Below are 19,122 nucleotides of genomic sequence, written 5' to 3'. Positions count from 1 at the left end.
ATCATCCCCACGTGCCGTGGACGGGGAGGAGGGCTGAACAGGGTGCGATGGCTGAAAAGGAGGTGGAGGATGAATCCTTCTTCTCTTAGGGGGAGGGCTCCCAGAAGGGCCTGGCTCCGGGTCCCCCGTCGGGAGCGGTTCCTCCGTTGGTGGTAACGGCAGTCTCGTCCTTATCTCCGAGCATGTAACGCTCACCTGATTCCCGCAGAGGCGCCGGTCTTGACTGGGTGAATGCCGTATCTTCAAAGGTGATGTGTAACACACGGTTGGCTCTTTGGGCTGGACCTCTGTGCACTGTATGTCTGACTCGAAGAGTAAGATGTCTTAGGTAAGTGAACGCCGAGCTCTCCATCTGCCTCGGGGCAGGGTGCCGTAACCAGTTTCTTCACTGGATAAGGGTGCAGGCCTCTTGACCTCAGAGGACTGCTGTCCGTCGTTAACTGCACGAACGGTAAGTTCTGGGCACTTCAAATGTCTTAAAAGTCTTTTGTAATGATATCTCTTGTTTTGCAGGGTTCCGGCGATGGCGGATGGCGGGCTGATGAGAGTTGAGGATCGAACCCGCGTGAGGAATAGAAGCGCCTGGAAGCACGTAAGTAAGCGCTTGTAGCCTGCTTCACGATGCGCACTAACTGTCCCTTTTATCTTGCAGGTACAAGTTCGGAGCTTTAGAGAAGCTGAAGGGTGCTGGAATACCCACTGGATTCGGCGTGGGAAGGAGTAATGGCACGTGAGTAATAAAGTTGCCCAATGTCTTTAAACGCACCTTCTTTTGTCTTTCAGATGCGGGATGCAGCGCCGAAGGCCTCCGGAGCGTGCGAAGAGCTGGTAAGCTTTTGTCTTTCAGATGCCGGAATGCAGTGCGAAGACCTTCGGAGCATGCGAAGAGTAGGTAAACCTTTGTCTTTCAGATGCCAGAATGCAGCGCGAGGCGTTGGTGACAGCCGATGGACCAGGTAAGAGATGCGCTGCCACTGAAGACCGTAGTGCTAACCTGTTCTTTCTTTGTCTTTACAGGTGCTGCTGAAGACTGGATTCCAGGATGGTAAGCCTTTGTTCCCTTAGGCCCAGGATCAGAAGCAGAAGACACGATGAGCGTTCTGCTGCAGAGAATGCAGAATTACACAAAGCAAGATTCATCCATCGGGTGTGGTTTAAATAGCCTCCTGTAGTGCTTAGGTGTCTCCTTCCACAGCCACGCCTAGGTAAGAAAAGAGTTCCTGCTTTCCAGAAGAGTTCCAGTGTTCTGAACCTAGGGAGTGGCTCCTGCCCCACCCAACAGGAAAAGTAGTCCCAAACAGAAGAGGATCAGGGGTTCAACTGGCAGGTAAGTAAGCAGCATGGTCTGCTGCAGGTAAGTCCACCCAAGCATTATGAGCCCGGCGCTTCCAGCGCTGGGACTGGGCATCTTTATGAGCCTGGTGCCACTGGCGCCAGGACAGGGTCCAAAAGGTCCCAATTGGGACTGGCTGGCACTCAGAACCGGGGTTATGGGTCTGCTTCCAAGGGAGTCGGGCAAGTCCTGATCTTTTGGAAGCAGAGATCATGACAGCGCATAAGGACTGTATAGCCAACAAAATGGCCGCCGAGTTGTCATGCGGCACTGGTTGAGGGAGATCCAACGGGCGATCAGGAGCCCCGTCGGCACCCTCGACGCCCTCGTCGTCTTCCACGTCGGGGTCCCTCCCGACAGGATGGCCTTCTTCCACGCCAGAGCCGTGGCCTAAGACTTCGATCAGCTCCTCCTCAGAGGTTGAGGCCGAGTCCACGACGACCTCCTGCCCCCCCTTTTTCTTCTCCGTCGGAGGTTTCACGGGGGTCCTGTCGATGGGCATGAAAGAGGACTCCCTCCGCGGTGGCAGGGAGATTCTGGGCCCCGGGGTCGCCACCACTGGTGTAGCCTCCACAGACTGAGCCAGGGCCGCCGCGACTGTCTCGATAGAGGCCTTGGCCGGATGGATCAAGGCTTTCACCACCTTAGGTGCGCTCACCGCCTTCTCCTAGGGGGGAGGGTCACCAACTCGCTCGCCCTCCGATGGGGCCTTAGGGCATGACCGGGGTCTCTCCAGGAGTTTCGCCGGGTGCTCGGCCTTCCTCTTACCCGAGCCAGAGCGTTGGCTCATGGTTGATGGCGCCGGGGAGGATGCGCCCTGCCTGGCGCCCGTAGAGCCCGACCATTCGGCGCTCCCGGTGCCAGCGGACTCGCGGTGCTTGGCCTTCTGTTGGACCCCCCGTCGCCGGGGCGCCCTCAAAGGTCTTAGAAGACCACTCAGACTTCTTCTTCTTCTCGCCTGACGGGCTCTTTCCTTCCAGCCAGTTGGCGAGACGTTGATGGCGGTCCTTCATGGTCCGCTCCGACATATTGCCGCAAAACGCACAGTCCTTCTCCACGTGCGTCTTGTCCTCATGTAGGCAGTAAAGGCAAAGGGAGTGTTCGTCCTCCTTAAAGACATTCTGAAGCTGGCATCCAGGGCAGACCCTGAACAGCTTTCCGGGCGTCGAGCTTCCCTTCTCCTGGGCCATGTCCGAGATGGGCCTGAGAAACTTATGGAGTCCTCCAAAAGCGTGGCTCGACGAAATCTTCACCCTTGAGGGGCGTAGACGAATCCGACACGGGTCCCTGTTGATCGGATGAAGAAACGGTGGAGCTTGAGGCTCTTTTGCCCGAAAAAAAGAGAAATTTTTCTGAGAAAAAACGTGAAAAATAGCACTAACGCTCGAGAGCAATAGCACGAGGATCCCAACACTTGAACGTGCGGTAAAAATCTGAAGATGGCTGCCAGAGGCGGGGCTTGGGTAGAGGGCAGTCATTGGCTGTGGTCAGTATGACGCAGAGATCAGTGATTGGTTACTACTACGAAAGACAGATCAGAAAGGAAACTGATACTGATTTTTTCTTTACCGAGGATTCCCAGCCTGACGACGGGGAATATTCATGAGCATGTGAATCCATGCCAGACCCCATGCTGGAGAACAGATGTTTATTGTTACCCAACTTAATGGTACTCATTTTATCGACCTCGGAAGGATGAAGGGTTGAGTGGACCAGCTGGGATTCATACCTGTGGCCATAAGGTCAAACTCAAGCCCCTGCAGTGAATGCATTAGTCCTCTGAGCCACAGACCAGACTCAATGCAAGAGATTGACTAAGCAGCATATTATCCTCTAAAAAAGGACTCCCCCATAGAAGATAACCTTTGCATATGGGACTCACCGTATGAGGCGTCTAGCTGGGCCCTCTTAAGCAGGAAGTGGTGCACTTTCTCCAGGCACTCTGATTCTGGGGAAAAAAGTTAAGGAATTAAGCAAGAAACCTGTTAACAATGACAAATCTCATCTGGCCATGGTAGGCAGGGGGCTGGATCAAGCTGCCCCTCTACAGGTAACATACCATGTCCTTCGTAGTGGAACTCGCACAGAAACTCAGCAACTCTCCGGAAAGTCTTCAGTGCTGGAGTCAGCAGGTGGCAAAGAAAGCAAAAAAAATCAGGACTGTTTCCTGTCTGATTGATCTAGAATAGAAAAAGGATGGTGACAGGTTCACTCTGCACAGGGAGCTAACATGAGAGAGCAGGCCACAAAAGGAGTCCACACAACGGAGTGAAAACTGGTGACCAAAAGTCATAGTACAGAGAGATTAATGCTAAATAGGAGTCAGGGTCAGAAAATACACCACACAATAAGACAACAGGGAACTACAAGGCAGCACACAGGGTGAGTGTTCCAATGAGATAGGGATAGAGAAAGGGCACACAAAAGAACAGAGGAAGGCAAGTTTGCCAAGGAGGAAGACTGAAAGGTTTGTATGTGTGCCTCACTGATGGGGGCTTGAGCCGTGCAACCTTGCCCATAAACCCAAATTGCCCATAAATATGAAGGATCAGCTTTATTTACATGTGTAAATGTGGGAAGACGCTCTGGGCACAGAAGACAATACTTCCTCAAAGATCAGACAAAATGAAGGCCTGCTTGCACCTGCAAGCTTCCAAAACCCATTCTGTATGCAGAGGTCTGCTCAGTGAACTCTGAAGCGGGCCCCACCTTACCTTTATTGCCATTATTGCAGCTATCCTGCAAACCTCTGACCAAACCAGTCTAGACCATCCTCTAGTACCAGTATTTTACTCTATCATCTGCTCTGCAACACAACAGGAATATCAGGACTCTTGGAACATAGCCCCTGCAACTTCTGAACCTAACAGCTGAGAGAGCGCGGCAGTTGGAAATCCCTAAAAATCATAGAACATAAGGTACCAGAACATTTTGCAGTCCTTGCAAGGAAATGAACAAGTTACTTACCTGTAACTGTTGTTCTCCAGCATGGGTCTGGCATGGATTCACATGCTCATGAATATTCCCAGTCAGGCTGGGAATCCTCTGTAAAGAAAAAATCAGTATCAGTTTCGTTTCTGATCTGTCTTTCTTAGTAGTAACCAATCACTGGTCTCTGGGTCATACTGCCCCCAGCCAATGACTGCCCTCTCCCTAAGCCCTGCCCCTGGCAGCCATCCTCAGATTTGGTAGCACGTAAAGTGGCAGTATGACCAAGTGAAGAGCCGCATAGGGGAAGGAGGGAGGGTTTGCATGTGAATCCATACCAGACCCATGCTGGAGAACAACAGTTACAGGTAAGTAACTTGTTCCTTCTCCAGCATGGGGTCTGGCATGGATTCACATGCTCATGAATATAAGAATACATAGCAGTACACACATGCACAACCACGGGAGGTGGCAAGGCTCAACATTAAGCATTACATAAAATTCAACATTAAGCAACTCTTACCTTCTCACCAGGCTCACCTTAAGTGAACAGGTTGTGCAGCACTGCCTGGTCGACTCTGGACTCCTCCCTGGAATCCCGGTCAATGAAGTAGAATCTCGTGAAGGTGTGCGTCGACCTCCACGTAGCAGCCCTGCAGATGTCCTGCAGGGGCACACCAGACAAGAACGCTGTGGTAGCAGCAATCGCTTTGGTCGAATGGGCTCTCGGACAGCCGGACAACGGTCGGTTTGCCAACCGATGACAGTGCATGATGCAGCCAGAGAGCCACCTGGAAATAGAAGCCTTCGAGAGAGCCTTCCCTTGGTTCACAGGTCCAAAGGTCACAAACAGCTGTGATGTCTTCCGAAAACTCTTTGTTCGGTCCACGTAGAACTTCAGCGCTCTAGCTACATCCAGCGAGTGCAAAGTCCTCTCGGCCGGCGACGAAGGCGACGGGAAAAAGACTGGTAACACCAAGGGCTTGTTGAGATGGAAGTCCAACGGCACCTTGGGCATGAAGGAGGGGTGCGTTCTCAGCACCACCCTTGTCTCATGGAAAGTCAAGTATGGAGGCTTGCAGGAAAGGGCCTGAATCTCTCCCACGCGTCGTGCAGAGGTGATGGCCACAAGGAACGCTGTCTTCCACGACAGGAACTTCAACGGAGCCGAATGCAAGGGCTCGAATGGCGGGTCCATGAGCCTGGTCAGCACCACGTTGAGCTCCCACGCCAGGCCTGGAGCCTTCACCGGCGGGAACGATCGGAACAGTCCTTTCATCAACTCCTTCACCAGGCGATGAGACCACAGGGACGACCATCCTGCAGTTCTGGTGTATCGGGAAATTGCTGCCAGATGTATCTTGATGGAAGCGTGAGCTAGTCCAGCTTTGGCCAGCAACAGTAAGTACTTTAGCACTTGAAGGGCTGTAATCCGTAGAGGGTTAATCTTCTGTGTACGGCACCAGACAGAGAAGCTCTTCCACTTGTGTCCGTAGCACTTGAGAGTTGAGGATGCCCTGGCCTTTGCAAGAACCTCTCTGCAGTCAGATGGGATATCGTACCCTCCAAACTCTAGTGCTGCAGGAGCCAGGCCTGCAAGTTCAGTGACTCCGGGTCGTGATGAAGAATGGAGCCTCCTTCTCTGGAGAGAAGGTCTGTGGCTGTCGACAGTTTGACTGGTGGGGACGCTGACAAGTCCAGAAGGTCCGGGAACCATATCTGTCTCGGCCACCTCGGTGCGACGAGGATCATCCTGCACCGGGACCTCTTGAGTTGGTTGATGAGCCTGAGCAGCAAAGGCAACGGCGGGAACGCATACAGGACAGGCCGTCCCAGGGGAACGAGAAAGCATCGCCCATGCTCCTCGGCTGGGGAAACATGCTGGTGAACCTCTGGCACTTGGAGTTCGTCGCCGTCGCGAACAGGTCGATTTGGGGTTTGCCCCATCGCCGGAAGAGTTGATCCACTTGACCCTGGCGTAGTTCACACCCGTGGCACGAGTGCAGCTCCCCGATGAGTGAGTCGGCGATCATGTTTTTTATCCCTGCTAGATGAAAAGGTACCAGAAACATCCCCTGGGCAACGGCCCAATGCCACAGATCCTGGGCTTCCTTGGACAGGGCTGGGGATCTGGTTCCTCCCTGCTTCACGATGTAGAACATCGTGGTGGTGTGGTCAGTGAAGATCCTCACCACCTTGCCCTTGAGGGATGGGAGGAATGACTTGAGGGCCCAGAACACTGCTCAGAGCTCCAGTATGTTGATGTGGAACAGCCTCTCCTCTGGGAGCCACAGGCCTCTCGCGTGAAGATCTCCGGTGTGCGCTCCCACCCCTCCAGGGAGGCATCCGTCGTCACAGTCACCTGGTATGCTGGGGTCTGAAAGTCTGTGCCCACTGCGAGATACACGCGGGTGCCCCACCATCGAATTGCTTGGCGGAATACTTCGTTGAGCAAGATCTTGTCCTCGAAGCTGCCCGTCGCTTGCGTCCAACGGGCGTTGAGGAACTCCTGCAAAGGACGCATCCGAAGCCTGCACAGGCGCACCAGATAGATGCAAGAGGACATCATCCCGAGAAGGGACATGATGGACCTCACTCTGGCCACGTCCGTGGCCAGAAGACGCTGTACCTTGCCCAGGATGGCCTGTGTTCTTTCCTCCGACGGCGAGGCTAACTGCGCTACTGTATCGAGCTTGGCTCCGAGAAACAGCGCGACCTGCGACGGAACTAGGTGGGATCTGGGGAAGTTGATGGAGAATCCCAGGTCCGTGAGCAGCCGGACGGTCTTTGCTGTGTGTTCGACGGCGAGTTCCCTTGTCTCTGCTCGGATGAGCCAGTCGTCCAGGTAGGGGTAGACGTGGATCCCCTGCAGATGCAGCCACGCCGCCACTAGTGCTAGGCACTTGGTGAACACCCTGGGTGCCGACTTCAATCCGAATGGAAGGGCATTGAACTGCTAGTGCCGCCCTTGGACTACGAAGCTGAGAAACTTTCGGTGTCCTTTTAGGATGGGGATGTGAAAGTACGCATCCTCCAAATCCAACGACGATAGGAAGTCGCCTTCCTCCAGCTGGCCCAGCATGTGCTGGAGGGTGACCATCCGGAACTTCTGTGCCTTGATGTATTTGTTTAGCCGACGCAAGTCCAGGATGGGACGCCAACCTCCTGTCTTCTTTCTGACGAGGAAGTATCTTGAGTATACTCCGGAGCCTCTTTGGGACGAGCTTGATGGCTCCTTTCTTGAGCATCGCCCTTACCTCTAACAGCAGTTGAGGGGCGTGGTTTTCCTTCCTGGCCACGGGCGGAATTCAGGGGCACTTCTTTAGAAATTCCAGAGTGTGCCCGTGGGCCAGGGCATCAGCACCCAACGGTTGGTGGAGATGGGCTCCCAAACGCTGACGAACTTCGCCAGTTGGCCTCCCACCGGGGTGCTTCGGTGGGAGCCCGACGCAATGGCCGTTTCAGTCTTGCTTGGAAGCAGCCTTGCCGCCTTGACTTCCCTGGCGACGACGGCAAGATCCACCTGACTTGCCTCGTCCCCTGTAGCCTTCTTGCGACGAGGAGCGGGCCGCCTGACGGTAGGTCGAGGAGCCGCCGCCGAATCCTTTGGAGGCACCTTACTTGCCTCCGGAGTTCCGAAAGGGCGGCTGCCGTTGCTGCAGAACTCCCAAGGCCCTAGCCGTCTCCGTGTCGGTCTTGATGGCCTACAGCGACTCATCCACCGTCTTTCCGAACAGATTGTTCCCGTCGAAGGGCATGTCCAAAACCTTGGCTTTCATGTCTTGCCGGAAATCTGTCGCCTTGAGCCAACCCCTGCCGTCGAAGGCAAACGCTGTTGCCCAACTGGCGAAAACCGGTGTCGGCAATGTCCGTGGCCACCGTTATGGCGTGGTCCGATGCCCCCTCACCCTCCTGTAGGATCGCCAGGGCCTCGGCCCTCTTGTTGTCCGGTAGGAAGTCCAACAGGGGGGCGATCTTGTCCACAATTCCCTGTCGTAGCGGGCCACAATCGCTAGGGCGTTGATCGCCTTAATCCTCGTCGCCGCCGACGAGATGACTCGTCGTCCCATGGCATCTAGTTTCTTTCCCTCGCCGTCCAGTGGGGAAGTTGAAGCCGAGGCCCCCCTGCTTTCTTCTTGGCCGCTGCCGAGACGACCGAATCCAGGGCCGGTTGTGCCCTAAGGCACAAAGGGGCGCCGTCGGGGAGCCGGTACTTCTTCTCGTACCAGTCCCTTTTGGCAGGCATCGTGGACGGGTTCTTCAGGAGGGCAAGACACTCGTCCCAGATGTCATCCAGCAACGGCACCGCGAGGACCGTCTTCCTCTTGGCCTCACGCCGTTGGTAGAGGAAGCCTTCCTTCTTCTTTTCTTTGGGGCAGAGTTGAAAAAGCTCGGATGCCCTGGCAATCATGGCATGGAAGAAGCCAATTTTCGTCGGGAGGAGACGCCCGGGGAATCGGTGACGGGAGGTCAGTCCCGTCGTCGCGGCCACCGTCATCCGTCCCCGTCGTGGCCGTGTCTGTTCCCGTGTCATTCCTCGAGCCCGGGGAGGGCGACAAAGGCTGAGAAGGCCATGAGGGCTGAAGGGGAGCCGGATGAATTCTCCTCCTCTTGTTTGGAGGGCTTCCCGACGGACCCGGTTCAGCTGGGTCATCCGTCGGGGGTAGGGGCAGTCTCGTCCTTATCTCCGTGCATAAGGCTTGGATTGCCGTCAAAATGGCCGCCGAGTTGTCTTGTGGCTCGGGTTGTGACAGGCGTGCCGGGATCGACGGTTGTTCCTCCTCCACGGTAACCTCGCCATCGCCACCCTCGCTCTCGTCCTCCCCCTCGTCGGGATCCCTCCCGTGGGACCGGGCCTCTTCCAAATTCTCAGTCAGTTCCTCCTCAGAGGTTGTGTCCGTGTCCGTTATGGCTACTGCCCCCCCTCTTTTTCCACCAGGGTTTTTACGGGGGGTCTTCTCGACGGGCTTCAAAGAGGATTCCCTCTGCGGAGGCAGGGAAACTCTGGGCCCCGAGGTCGCCTCCACTGGGATAGCCTCCACAGGCTTTGCCAGTGCCGCAGCGACTCCCTCAATCGAGGCCTTGGCCGGGATCAAGGCCTTCACCACCTTGGGCGCGCCTGAGGCCTTTGCCTTAGGGGAAGGGTCACCGCCTCGCTCCCCTCCGTCCTGATCCTTCGAGAAGTTTAGCCAGGTTCTCGGATTTTCTCTTCCCCGAGCCAGAGCGTTGGCTCGCGGTTGATGGCGTCGGTGAAGGTGCGCCCTGCCTGGCATCCGAGGAGCTTGCCCGTTCGGCGCTTCCGGTGCCCGCGGACTCGCTGTGCTTTGCCTTCTGTTGGGCCCCCCTCGCTGGGGCACCCTCACAGGACTTAGAAGATCGCTCGGACTTCTTCTTCTCACCTGCTGGGCTCTTGCCTCTCAGCCAGTTGGAGAGGCGGGTCCGACGATCCCTCATAGTCCGATCCGACATGTTCATGCAAAACGCACAGTCCTTCTCCACGTGCATTTTGTCCTCGTGGAGGCAGTAAAGGCATTTCGAATGCTCGTCCTCCTTGAACACATTTTGTAGGTTGCATCCAGGGCAGATCCTGAACAGTTTGCCAGGAGTCGAGCTTCCCTTCTCCTGGGCCATGTTCTTCTCGTCCTCGAGGTAGGCCTCAGAAACTTTTGGAATCCTCCAAGAAGCGCAACTCGACGAAAACGTCACCCTTGAGGGGCGTAGATAAATCCAAAACAGGTCCCCGTTGATCAGAAGTAGAAACGGTGGAGCTTGAGGCTCGATTAAACCGAAAAATTAGATACATCTCTTTGAAAAAGCGCAAAACGCAGTAAAATCTCGAGAGCTATAGCACAAGGACTCCCAACACTTGAACGTGCGGTAAAAATCTGAGAATGGCTGCCAGGGGCGGGGCTTAGGGAGAGGGCAGTCATTGGCTGGGGGCAGTATGACCCAGAGACCAGTGATTGGTTACTGCTGAGAAAGACAGATCAGAAACAAAACTGATATTTTTTCTTTACCGAGGATTCCCAGCCTGACGGGGAATATTCATGAGCATGTGAATCCATGCCAGACCCCATGCTGGAGAACTCAGAGAACATTCCTAAGCACAAGGTACACAACAACTAGACAATTCTTTCGGAGGATGTTTATAGCAGTTTCTAACTGTAGCATCAGGGCCATATCCTTCCCGACCAATCCAAATTCTGTCTCCATTGCATATTCAAAGGGAGACCTGAACCCCAGTGGAGCAGCAATTGGTCAAACCCCATCCAAACAGTGATTACACCAATCCCTGGTGAACCTAAAACAGACTCTGGCCCCAACGCTCACCCTAACTCTCACAGAGCAATTAAACATAGGGCAGGTCTTCATAAACTTTGAACTTACCTTGAACTGTACATTATTATTTATCAACCTACAATGAGATGAACCAATTATTTAACTTCATTAATATTCTTTCTGATGGGCAAGTGCTTTCTCCCACAGAATCCTTATTTACAGAAATAGCCTCCTAGGTGCAAGTCTGTCTCCCGAAGATTTCTCAGTCACCAGGATGCTCAATGCAGCTGCGATCAGCTTTCTTTGATGCCCATGACTCTAGAGGGGACATCATGGATGGTATATATGTCGATGTCTGCAGTCCATGACTTCCTATTCCTTTGTCCTGCTCTCTGCTCGTTTCATGAATGCCTTCATTTTCTAAATCGTTACTTTTTCATGTCTCCATCTAAGGCTTCATGCTTTAAACACTATCAGGACTGTGGGGTGCCTGTGTCCAATTAGCAGCAGCGCTGCATTTGGTACCTGGGACTGAGTCACAACACTGGAGAATTGCCTGCCAATCCATGCACCCAACGACTGCCAGGGAGCAAGTTGCTAAGGTGTTTACAGTCCTTCCAAAGGCTGGCAAGACCCCTGTGAATGATCTGGACTCCTTTGCCAACAAGACCGCCCTAAGGATCTGGAGAACTCCTGTGTCCAGTGAAATGACACTGACAAATATGAAGACTGCCCCCTATGGTTCTACGAGTGGCCCTTTTCAGTGCACCATAGCTGTAAATTACCTAGATTACTAAGAATAGCATAACCTCACAAAAAGCTTAGGGCAGGGTCCGGCCTGCTCTAGGAGACGGTCATGTCTGCGATTAAATCACCAGACAGACCAGACTTCTCTCAAACAAGAATTTATTGCCCCCCCATGCCACCATTTTGGGGCTAAGAGGCCCTCGCTGCGTCCCTAGACCCACGGCAGCTTCTCTCCCTTAGTCCAGCACCCTGTTTCCTACCCCTAGCATCCCTGGGCCCTAGACCTCCCTCCCTCTTCCCGCCTCCTAGTCCGCCCTGTGAGCTTCATTGGTCGGGTGACTACTCAAACTCACCAAACCTGGGCAGCCCAGCAGCCCCTGTGGCTAAGGGACCCAAGGCAAAGGGACCCAAGGCAAAGGGTGGCTCCTACAGAGGCAGCTCCAAGATGTGTCTGCAGGTATCAGCAGGGGACGCAAAGGAAGCCAGACACCAACAAAACTGAGTGTGGCATGGGTGGGGTGTAGAGCAATCACTCTACTCCAGAAAGCCCTTGTCACTCTACCTTACCTTCCATAGCGTAAACTGCCATAGAATTGCACCTTACATACCTAGAGAGCTTTTGTGACCACCAGCCTAAATACATTCTTGGCTAAACTCTAAATGTTGCATTCCACTATACACCAGCGTACTAACCAATGTTAACTAGTGCCACACATATAGAGACCAGTTAAGATTACCCTGCGTCACTTTGGACAGGTGTAACAATGTTAGCATGTGCCACACTTAAATGAAACTGTGAATGATGACAAGTGGCACACTTGGATAGAATCGTTATCACTGGCCTGCCTCACATCTAGACAGAATATTGAAGATTAGCAAGGGCCACACTCGGATGGAATAGTGAATGATAGCAAGCATCACAACTAGACACAACTGCAAGGAAAGCAATACCAACTAACCAACCCACTAACAATTTCATCCCTGTGCATACACCTCTCAAACTCTAACCAAACACAACCACAAACCTAATCCGCACAAACTTCACTACACTGCAACAACAAAATAAACCACACATAGACTTGCACAACAGCACATGACGACTACCGACCGTAAAACACCCCATGCCCAGCCAACCGACCCACCGGGCTGAGGCTGCCAACAGCACATCACTGCTCTTTTGTACTTTTCCAGCTTATTCCCACTAACTCACCCCCCCCCCCTTCTCCCTTTTTCAGAGCCGCCAGGGGACCACTCCGGTGGTGATAGTGCGCGGTACAAATATCCTTAAACATTAACATATAAAAAGAATGGCCAAAACAACAAACAAAATAGGCATTTACAAAACAAAATAATCAGGGTGGATACACACTTCAGTGGCTGGGTAGTATCTCCAGAACTTAACCAAAAGAAAAGTGTTTCTTGGTTCTTGGGAAAGTAAGACATGAGTTTCTGCTCCAGGAGGACATTCAGTTCCTCCTCAGGTATCTCTGCTTTGTAGGTAAGGTGGTCCCTTGGCATTCATCAGAGCCACAGAGAAGGGTCCTGTGGTCTCCCCAAGTGCTGCGCCTCCTGTACCAGTATACCCCTTCCTTCCAGGGTCTTGGTTTCTGCCCCCTCCTCCTCCTCTCTGAATCTGAGCTACACCCCCTAACAGATCCTCATTCCTCTTCCCATTCCTCTTCTCACATCTAAAACCTGCCTAGCTCAAGCAGGCCCTCTGGAACCTTCTGGATCTGACAATCTTGGTTGCCCCACCTCTTCCTGCTCTCTCTAGGATTCCTCCTGGTCCCCCTCAATCCCCAGGCATCCCACGCACCTATGATATCTCCCAGCGATAGCTGCTCTTCTGAAAATATTTTCCGCAGCCAAGGGGCTCTGCGAGGCTCATCATCGGCTCTGCCCGACGTGTCCATGCGCCCCACGCTAGACAGGACATCAGGGCCAGTATACACCGAGGCGCTGCACCCAGTGAACTTAGTTTCACCCTTTTTCCATAGCACTCTGATGCTGAGGGACCGCAGAACTAAGATGTTCTAGCTAACCCCAAAAGGGGCAGGTAGGGAGGAACATCTTTTAGAAAGAACATTACAGAGAGGTAAGTAAGTTGTTCTTCTAACTGACTACTTCTTCTCACAGATTCCACATCTATAATAGACTCCCAAAGAAGTACAACACCCTGGATGAGGGAGGGTAGTAAGGATACCACCTAAACTAGAAACCTCTGAAGGACAGCCCTGCCAAATGAGAGTCCTGACTAGACATAGAATCCAAGCAGTAATGCTTAGCAAACGTGTGCAAGGAAGCCCACGTGGCTGCTTGGCAAATATCCAGAACAAGCACTCAGCATTGCAGAGCCGAGGTGAGGGCCAACCCTCTGGTGGAGTGAGCCCTGAGAACCTCGGGGACCTCCTTGCCAGCAAGATCATAGTCTTTCTGAGATGCAGAGAATGATCCACTGAGACAGGGTCTGTTTTGTGACAGCCGTAGCTGCTCGGGTGCCTGCGTAACCAACGAAAAGCTGGTTATCAGTCCTGCTCTCCCATATCTGAGAGACATAGAACCTGAGGGCCTGCACCGGATCAAACCAATGGAACCAGTCCTCTGCCTTGGAAGAGTGAGGCAGAGGAAATAAGATGGGTAGATGGATCTTTTGGGAGAGATGGAAATCATAGACCACGAGAGATGGAAATCATAGACCACCTTCAGCAGGATGGAGGATCTGACTTTCAACGTCGCCTTCTCCTTGGGGAAAACCAAGAAGGGAGGATTAACAGACAGAGCCTGAAGCTCACACACCCTTGTTGTGGAAGTGATGGCAACCAGGAAAAACATCTTAAGGGTGAGCAGTCTTGATACCCCTTCACAGTACCAATCTGTAGGGCTCGTCCAACAGAGAGGAAGTGGAGCAAGTAAAAGAGTCCAGATCCCGCTCCTGGCCCCAACCTGAAAACGTCAGCCACTGCAGGCATAAATGGACTTGGTGGCGGGTGGTCTAGCACATAGGAACACGTCCAGAATGTCCTCCGACAACTCCCACTTACTATACCTCATCCTTTCAGCAGCCAGGCATGAAGATTCAAGCTACCACGGTTCGGATGTAGGACGCATTCCTTCGAGTGGGAGAGGAGGTTTGTCCTCTGTGGAAGATGCCAGGGAGGCAGATGGCCATGTCCAACAACTCTGGATTTCTCTATCTCTGGGCCCAGTCTGAAGCGATCAAGATCATCGTGGATCTCAACAGACCAAGGTTCCCGAGAACCTGCACTTCCTGTTCACACTGGAATCAAAAAGGTCTGCATGGGGAGTATCTCAGAGGGAGAGAATCTCCTCCAGAACATCGTGGCAGAGATCCCACTCATGGGAGGTTGCAGACTGCCTGCTCAGTGCGTCCGCTAGAGTTTTCTCCTTGCCGGCCAGATGGGCCACAGTCAGGGACACACTGTTCTTCAGGGCCTAAAAGCACAATCTCATTGCTTATCTGCACAGTAGCAGGGAGCCCACGCCACCCCTCTTGTTGAGGTAATGCATGGCTACAGTATTGCCCTTCAGGAACAATACCGTCTTGCCCTTAATAGTGGGAAGGAAAGCGACCAGGGCCAGCCTGATTGCCTTCAGCTCCAGCAGATTGATTTTCTCCCAGCACTCTGATGGGGACCACAGCATGCTCACCACCAGATCCTGCAAGTGGGCGCCAGCCCTTCAGGCACGCATTCATGACAAGGGTCAAAAAAAAAAAGAGACCCTTTCAGGAGGCTACCCTTCACGGACCACTATTGCAGGACTCCGGACACTCTCCGACAGCAGAAGAAGGTCTCAAGTCTAAACCCTGAAACTGAGACCTTTGCTATATCAGGAGCCACTCTAGCGACCTCATGCACATATGGGCCTCTGGTAACACAAAGATGCATGATGCCATGAGACCCAGCAAGCGCACAAAAGCTGAGGCTGGAACTGTCGCCTCCGATTGTAAAACCTGAAACATTTTGAAGATGTTGACTACTCTGTCGTCGGGTGGGAAAACCCGACCCAAGCGAGTGCCCAAGACTGCCCCAATGAATCGGAGGGACTGGGACGTTGAAATCTGTGTCTTCTTGTAGTTCAGGGAGAAGCCCAAGCTGTGCAACAAGCTGCACGTTCGGTACAGATAAGCCGACGCTAGATCTGGTGAACGGGCTCGAATGAACCAGTGGTCCATGTAGGGAATGACATGAATGCCTGCCCTATTGAGGCGAGCCGACACTAATGCTAGCAGTTTGGTGAAAACATCAGGTGCCAAAGACCGCCTGAAAGGGAGGACTTTGAACTCGTAATGACAATCTCAGGTACTTCCTGTGCTTCTTGTGGACAGCCGCATGAAAGTAAGCATCCTGGAGATCCAGCAAAACTAGCCAGTCGTTCACCACCAGCGCCTGATGAATCTGGGCTACAGTAACCATCTTGAACTTTTCCTTGCGCAAGAACAAGATGAGAAACAGCAGATCCAGGATGGGTCTCAGATCCCAGCCCTCCTTTGGCTCCAGAAGGTATGTTGAGTACACACCTCTGCCTTTTCCCAAGCAAGGTACCATCTCTATGGCCCTTTTGCAAGAAGCGGACAGATCTCCTTCAGCAGGAGAGGTTCAGGATGCAAGGGTTGGTGGCAAGTGGGGTGTCTGGAGGGTGAAAGGCAAAGGGGAGGCAGTATCCTTGTAAGGCCCAGGCGCCTGAGGTGGTATTTCTCGTCAAAACTGGGATATCCTGCCCCCACATGGGGAAGAATGGCAAAAGGCCGCTTCACAGAGGCTTCGCACTGGCGGTTGCGGAAGGTACTGAGGAGGATGATGCACCCCTTCTAGGCACACTGCATCCTCTACCCCTCTAGGGCTGTTGTCCTTGCCTGCCTGAGGAAGCCTGACCTCTACCCATCTGGGCGTACGAGGCAAATGGACAAAAACCCCTGCACCTGCCTGCCAGACTTGCCGGACGCTGTTGCTGCACTGCCAGCCCCAATGCCTTGGCTGTCGCCTTAGAGGCTTGATATTTTTGCAGCGACTCGTCAGCCTTGGTGCCGAAAATGTTCATGCTATCGAAAGGCATGTCCAGGAGCATCTCCTGGATGTCAGTGATGAAACCTAACATCATCAGCCACGAAAAGCGCCTTAGGACGGTGCTGGTAGCAGTCGTACTGGCTACACAGTCTGCGGTGTCCAGGCCAGGCTGCAAAATCTGACAGGAAGCATCCCTGCCGTCTGTAATAATGGCCTGGAAGCTGTCCCGCATCTCCCCCTTTAGGGATGTGCTCCACTGCCTCTGTTATTACTAACCAGAGACCAAATGAGAATTCGGCCAAAGCGCATGAGGCATTGCTGCACCGAAGATCTAGGCTCGTGGAGCCGAAAATCTTCCTCCCCCACACAGCCAACCTTTTGCTCTGCCAGTCGGAGGCAATGATGGAAATTAGGTGGCCTGGAGGTTTTCTGTAGTGGCATGCACCACCAAACTCTGGGGAAGCGTGGTCAGAGATGTATAAGAGGTCTGAAGGGGCCGGTCTGTGTTTCTTGCCAAATCATGATCCCCTATGAGGACTGAAGCCAGTTTGGCCCAGAGTTCCACCATGGGCCCCTCCACTGCCTGATTGAAAGGCAAGATCTCCTTAGGACTCTGGTCCAGACGTTTGCACAGGTGATACTGCACCTTACACTGCGAGAGGGATGCGACAGCCCAATGGTGTCAACCACCTTTGCCATCCGGTGTTGCAAAGCCGACTGTAGTTTTCCAGGGGTAGTAGCAGGCATCATGCTGACGATTGACGAGGTGTACATGCCACCTGCCTCCTGCAAGTCATCTTTTGGGGCCCCAAATCCCCCTGTTCCCCGTAAAACTCCTCTGGGAAGTCTCTTGCCTCCTTGGCGTGGAAGGGTTCCAGTCTGAAAGGGGTATCACCCCCCTCATCATAAATGTCCTCCAATGTGACATCTAAGCCCTTCTTGCTAGCAGAAGAAATGTTCTAGCAACTCTGGCACCGTTTGATCAGGGCCATATGTGGAGGGACCGATGTCTGAAGGCGGAACAGTGCACCCCTTCCTTGCAAACTTGTTGCATTGCACTGCGGTCTCCCTGCCGGCTAATCTGAGTGCGGTGGGGTTCACTGGCTTAGTCGAGGCCAGAGCCAGGGCCAGGGCCGAAGCCAATAGCGCTGCATGTATTGGGCCGGAGGAGCGGGACATTGGCAAAGATGTTGAGCATCTTCAAATGGAAAGCCTTCCATTACTCTGGTGAATAGGGCTTGGTCGGAAAAGGTACCTGCGGTGCCTCTTCCACCTGGGCTTCCTTGGCGTGGTGGCTCCTCTTCTTTGAAGACAAAGAAAAGTGATGCCACGAAGAATCGCAGAGCAACCTCAACCTCCTGCAGTGCTTTTTTTTTCACTTTGTCCTTCCGGACAGATGACTGGTCCACAGTGTTGCGCATTGTGCCTTGAGACCTCAAATGGGTCCGCTTATTCCCTCTCTCTTTGTGGAAAAAGGTGGACAGTTTCGCTTCATGTTCTCTGAGCGCCTTTCGGTGCATCGACTGGCACAACGTGCAGTCCTGAGCACTGTGGCCTTCACTAAGGCACTAAAGGCATATGCCGTGCAGGTTCGATAAGACATTTGGCGTCAGCAATACATGAAGAGTTTGAATGCCGAAGACCATGTCAGATTCGGCATTGCGATGAATTCCAAGGTGAAGCAAGAAAGTATTTGTTAAAAAAAGTATTTAGCCAACAGCGATGTTCCTAGTATCGAGCCGAGTGCGCCGAAAAACAAAACTGAGGTTACACAGTGTAGCTTCTCTATACTGGCCCCGACATTTCCTGCACGGGCATGTACAGGTGTCCGGCAGAGCCATGCTGTTCCTTCCTGGCGTCGGAAAATGTTTCTGAAGAGTAGCTGGTGCTAGGAGATAGAGATCATAGATGACTAATCCGTGGGAGGAAGAAGTCCATTAGAAATTCTCTTAAATCCTCTTTTCTTTCTCAAAGCACTCCTATCTTCTATTTATTTTCTCTTACCACCTCCAGCTCCCCCTCTCGTCTCCTCCACCTCTCCCTCTCATGTCCAACCTCCTTTCCAAACTCTCTTTGCCAATGTTTTAAGGTTTTCATACTTACAAACACCTCCTGATTTCCTCCAATTGCCTCTTCTCTACGTTCTTCCTTCTTGTACACCCCAAACTTCTCCTTACTGTTATCACCAATATCCTCTGTACTGTCACCAATCACCTCCTTATGATCACAAGTCCTTGTCTGTACTGTCACTTCTCTCCAAGTCTTTTTTTTCCTCTCATCTTCTTCATACCCATTAGGGCACCTTCTTTACTCCTCTGTTTACCACCCTTCTCCTTAAAACGTACACATTTCAATTTGTCAGCCCTTTGGGATGGTTCTTGGTCAATCTCTTGCTTTCTCCTCCAACCTTCTCCAAACAAACTTCATCATCAAAAAGGTGCCCTTCCCTGCTGAGATCCTGGATCCACGGACACACGTCACCCCGGGTGCTACAGCCTGCCCATGTTCCCTGAAACCTGCACTTACCAACACCCTGTTTACTGTGAAGCACACTGCTCAAGGCTCCTTCAATGCACCAGATACGCTAAAACGCATGGAACAAGCACATACGGCTACCCCTGGTATCCACGAGCCCACAACCTCCAAACTCACTGTAACCTTAAGTGATCCAAAGCCTATTACTTTCAATCAAGTTGCCACTTTATGCAAGCCTTAGTTTACCAACGCTAAATGTGTTGCTATCCCATGCACTATGCTGTGGTCACCAATTGTAAAATGCCCCATGTATTTTAAAGCCTGTTGCCACCA

General features: G+C 52.8%; 1 protein-coding gene across 1 annotated transcript in view; it reads right to left on the bottom strand.

Annotated features, from left to right (window-relative positions):
• Positions 1–19,122, bottom strand: part of GPAT2 (glycerol-3-phosphate acyltransferase 2, mitochondrial) — a 2,680,481-nt gene that overhangs the window by 165,244 nt on the left and 2,496,115 nt on the right. The window contains exons 19-20 of the mRNA XM_069619102.1: positions 3,393–3,513; positions 3,216–3,281 (exon numbers count right to left, since the gene is read on the bottom strand). Of these exons, the coding sequence (XP_069475203.1) occupies positions 3,216–3,281; positions 3,393–3,513 (187 nt within the window). The remainder of the gene's footprint in view (positions 1–3,215; positions 3,282–3,392; positions 3,514–19,122) is intronic.

This window comes from Ambystoma mexicanum, chromosome 10 (genome assembly GCF_040938575.1).
Source record: "Ambystoma mexicanum isolate Mex_15411 chromosome 10, UKY_AmexF1_1, whole genome shotgun sequence".
In the NCBI taxonomy this organism is placed as follows: domain Eukaryota; kingdom Metazoa; phylum Chordata; class Amphibia; order Caudata; family Ambystomatidae; genus Ambystoma; species Ambystoma mexicanum.
Note: the sequence above shows the minus strand (reverse complement) of the source record. Positions and strands in the feature narration are given on the sequence as shown.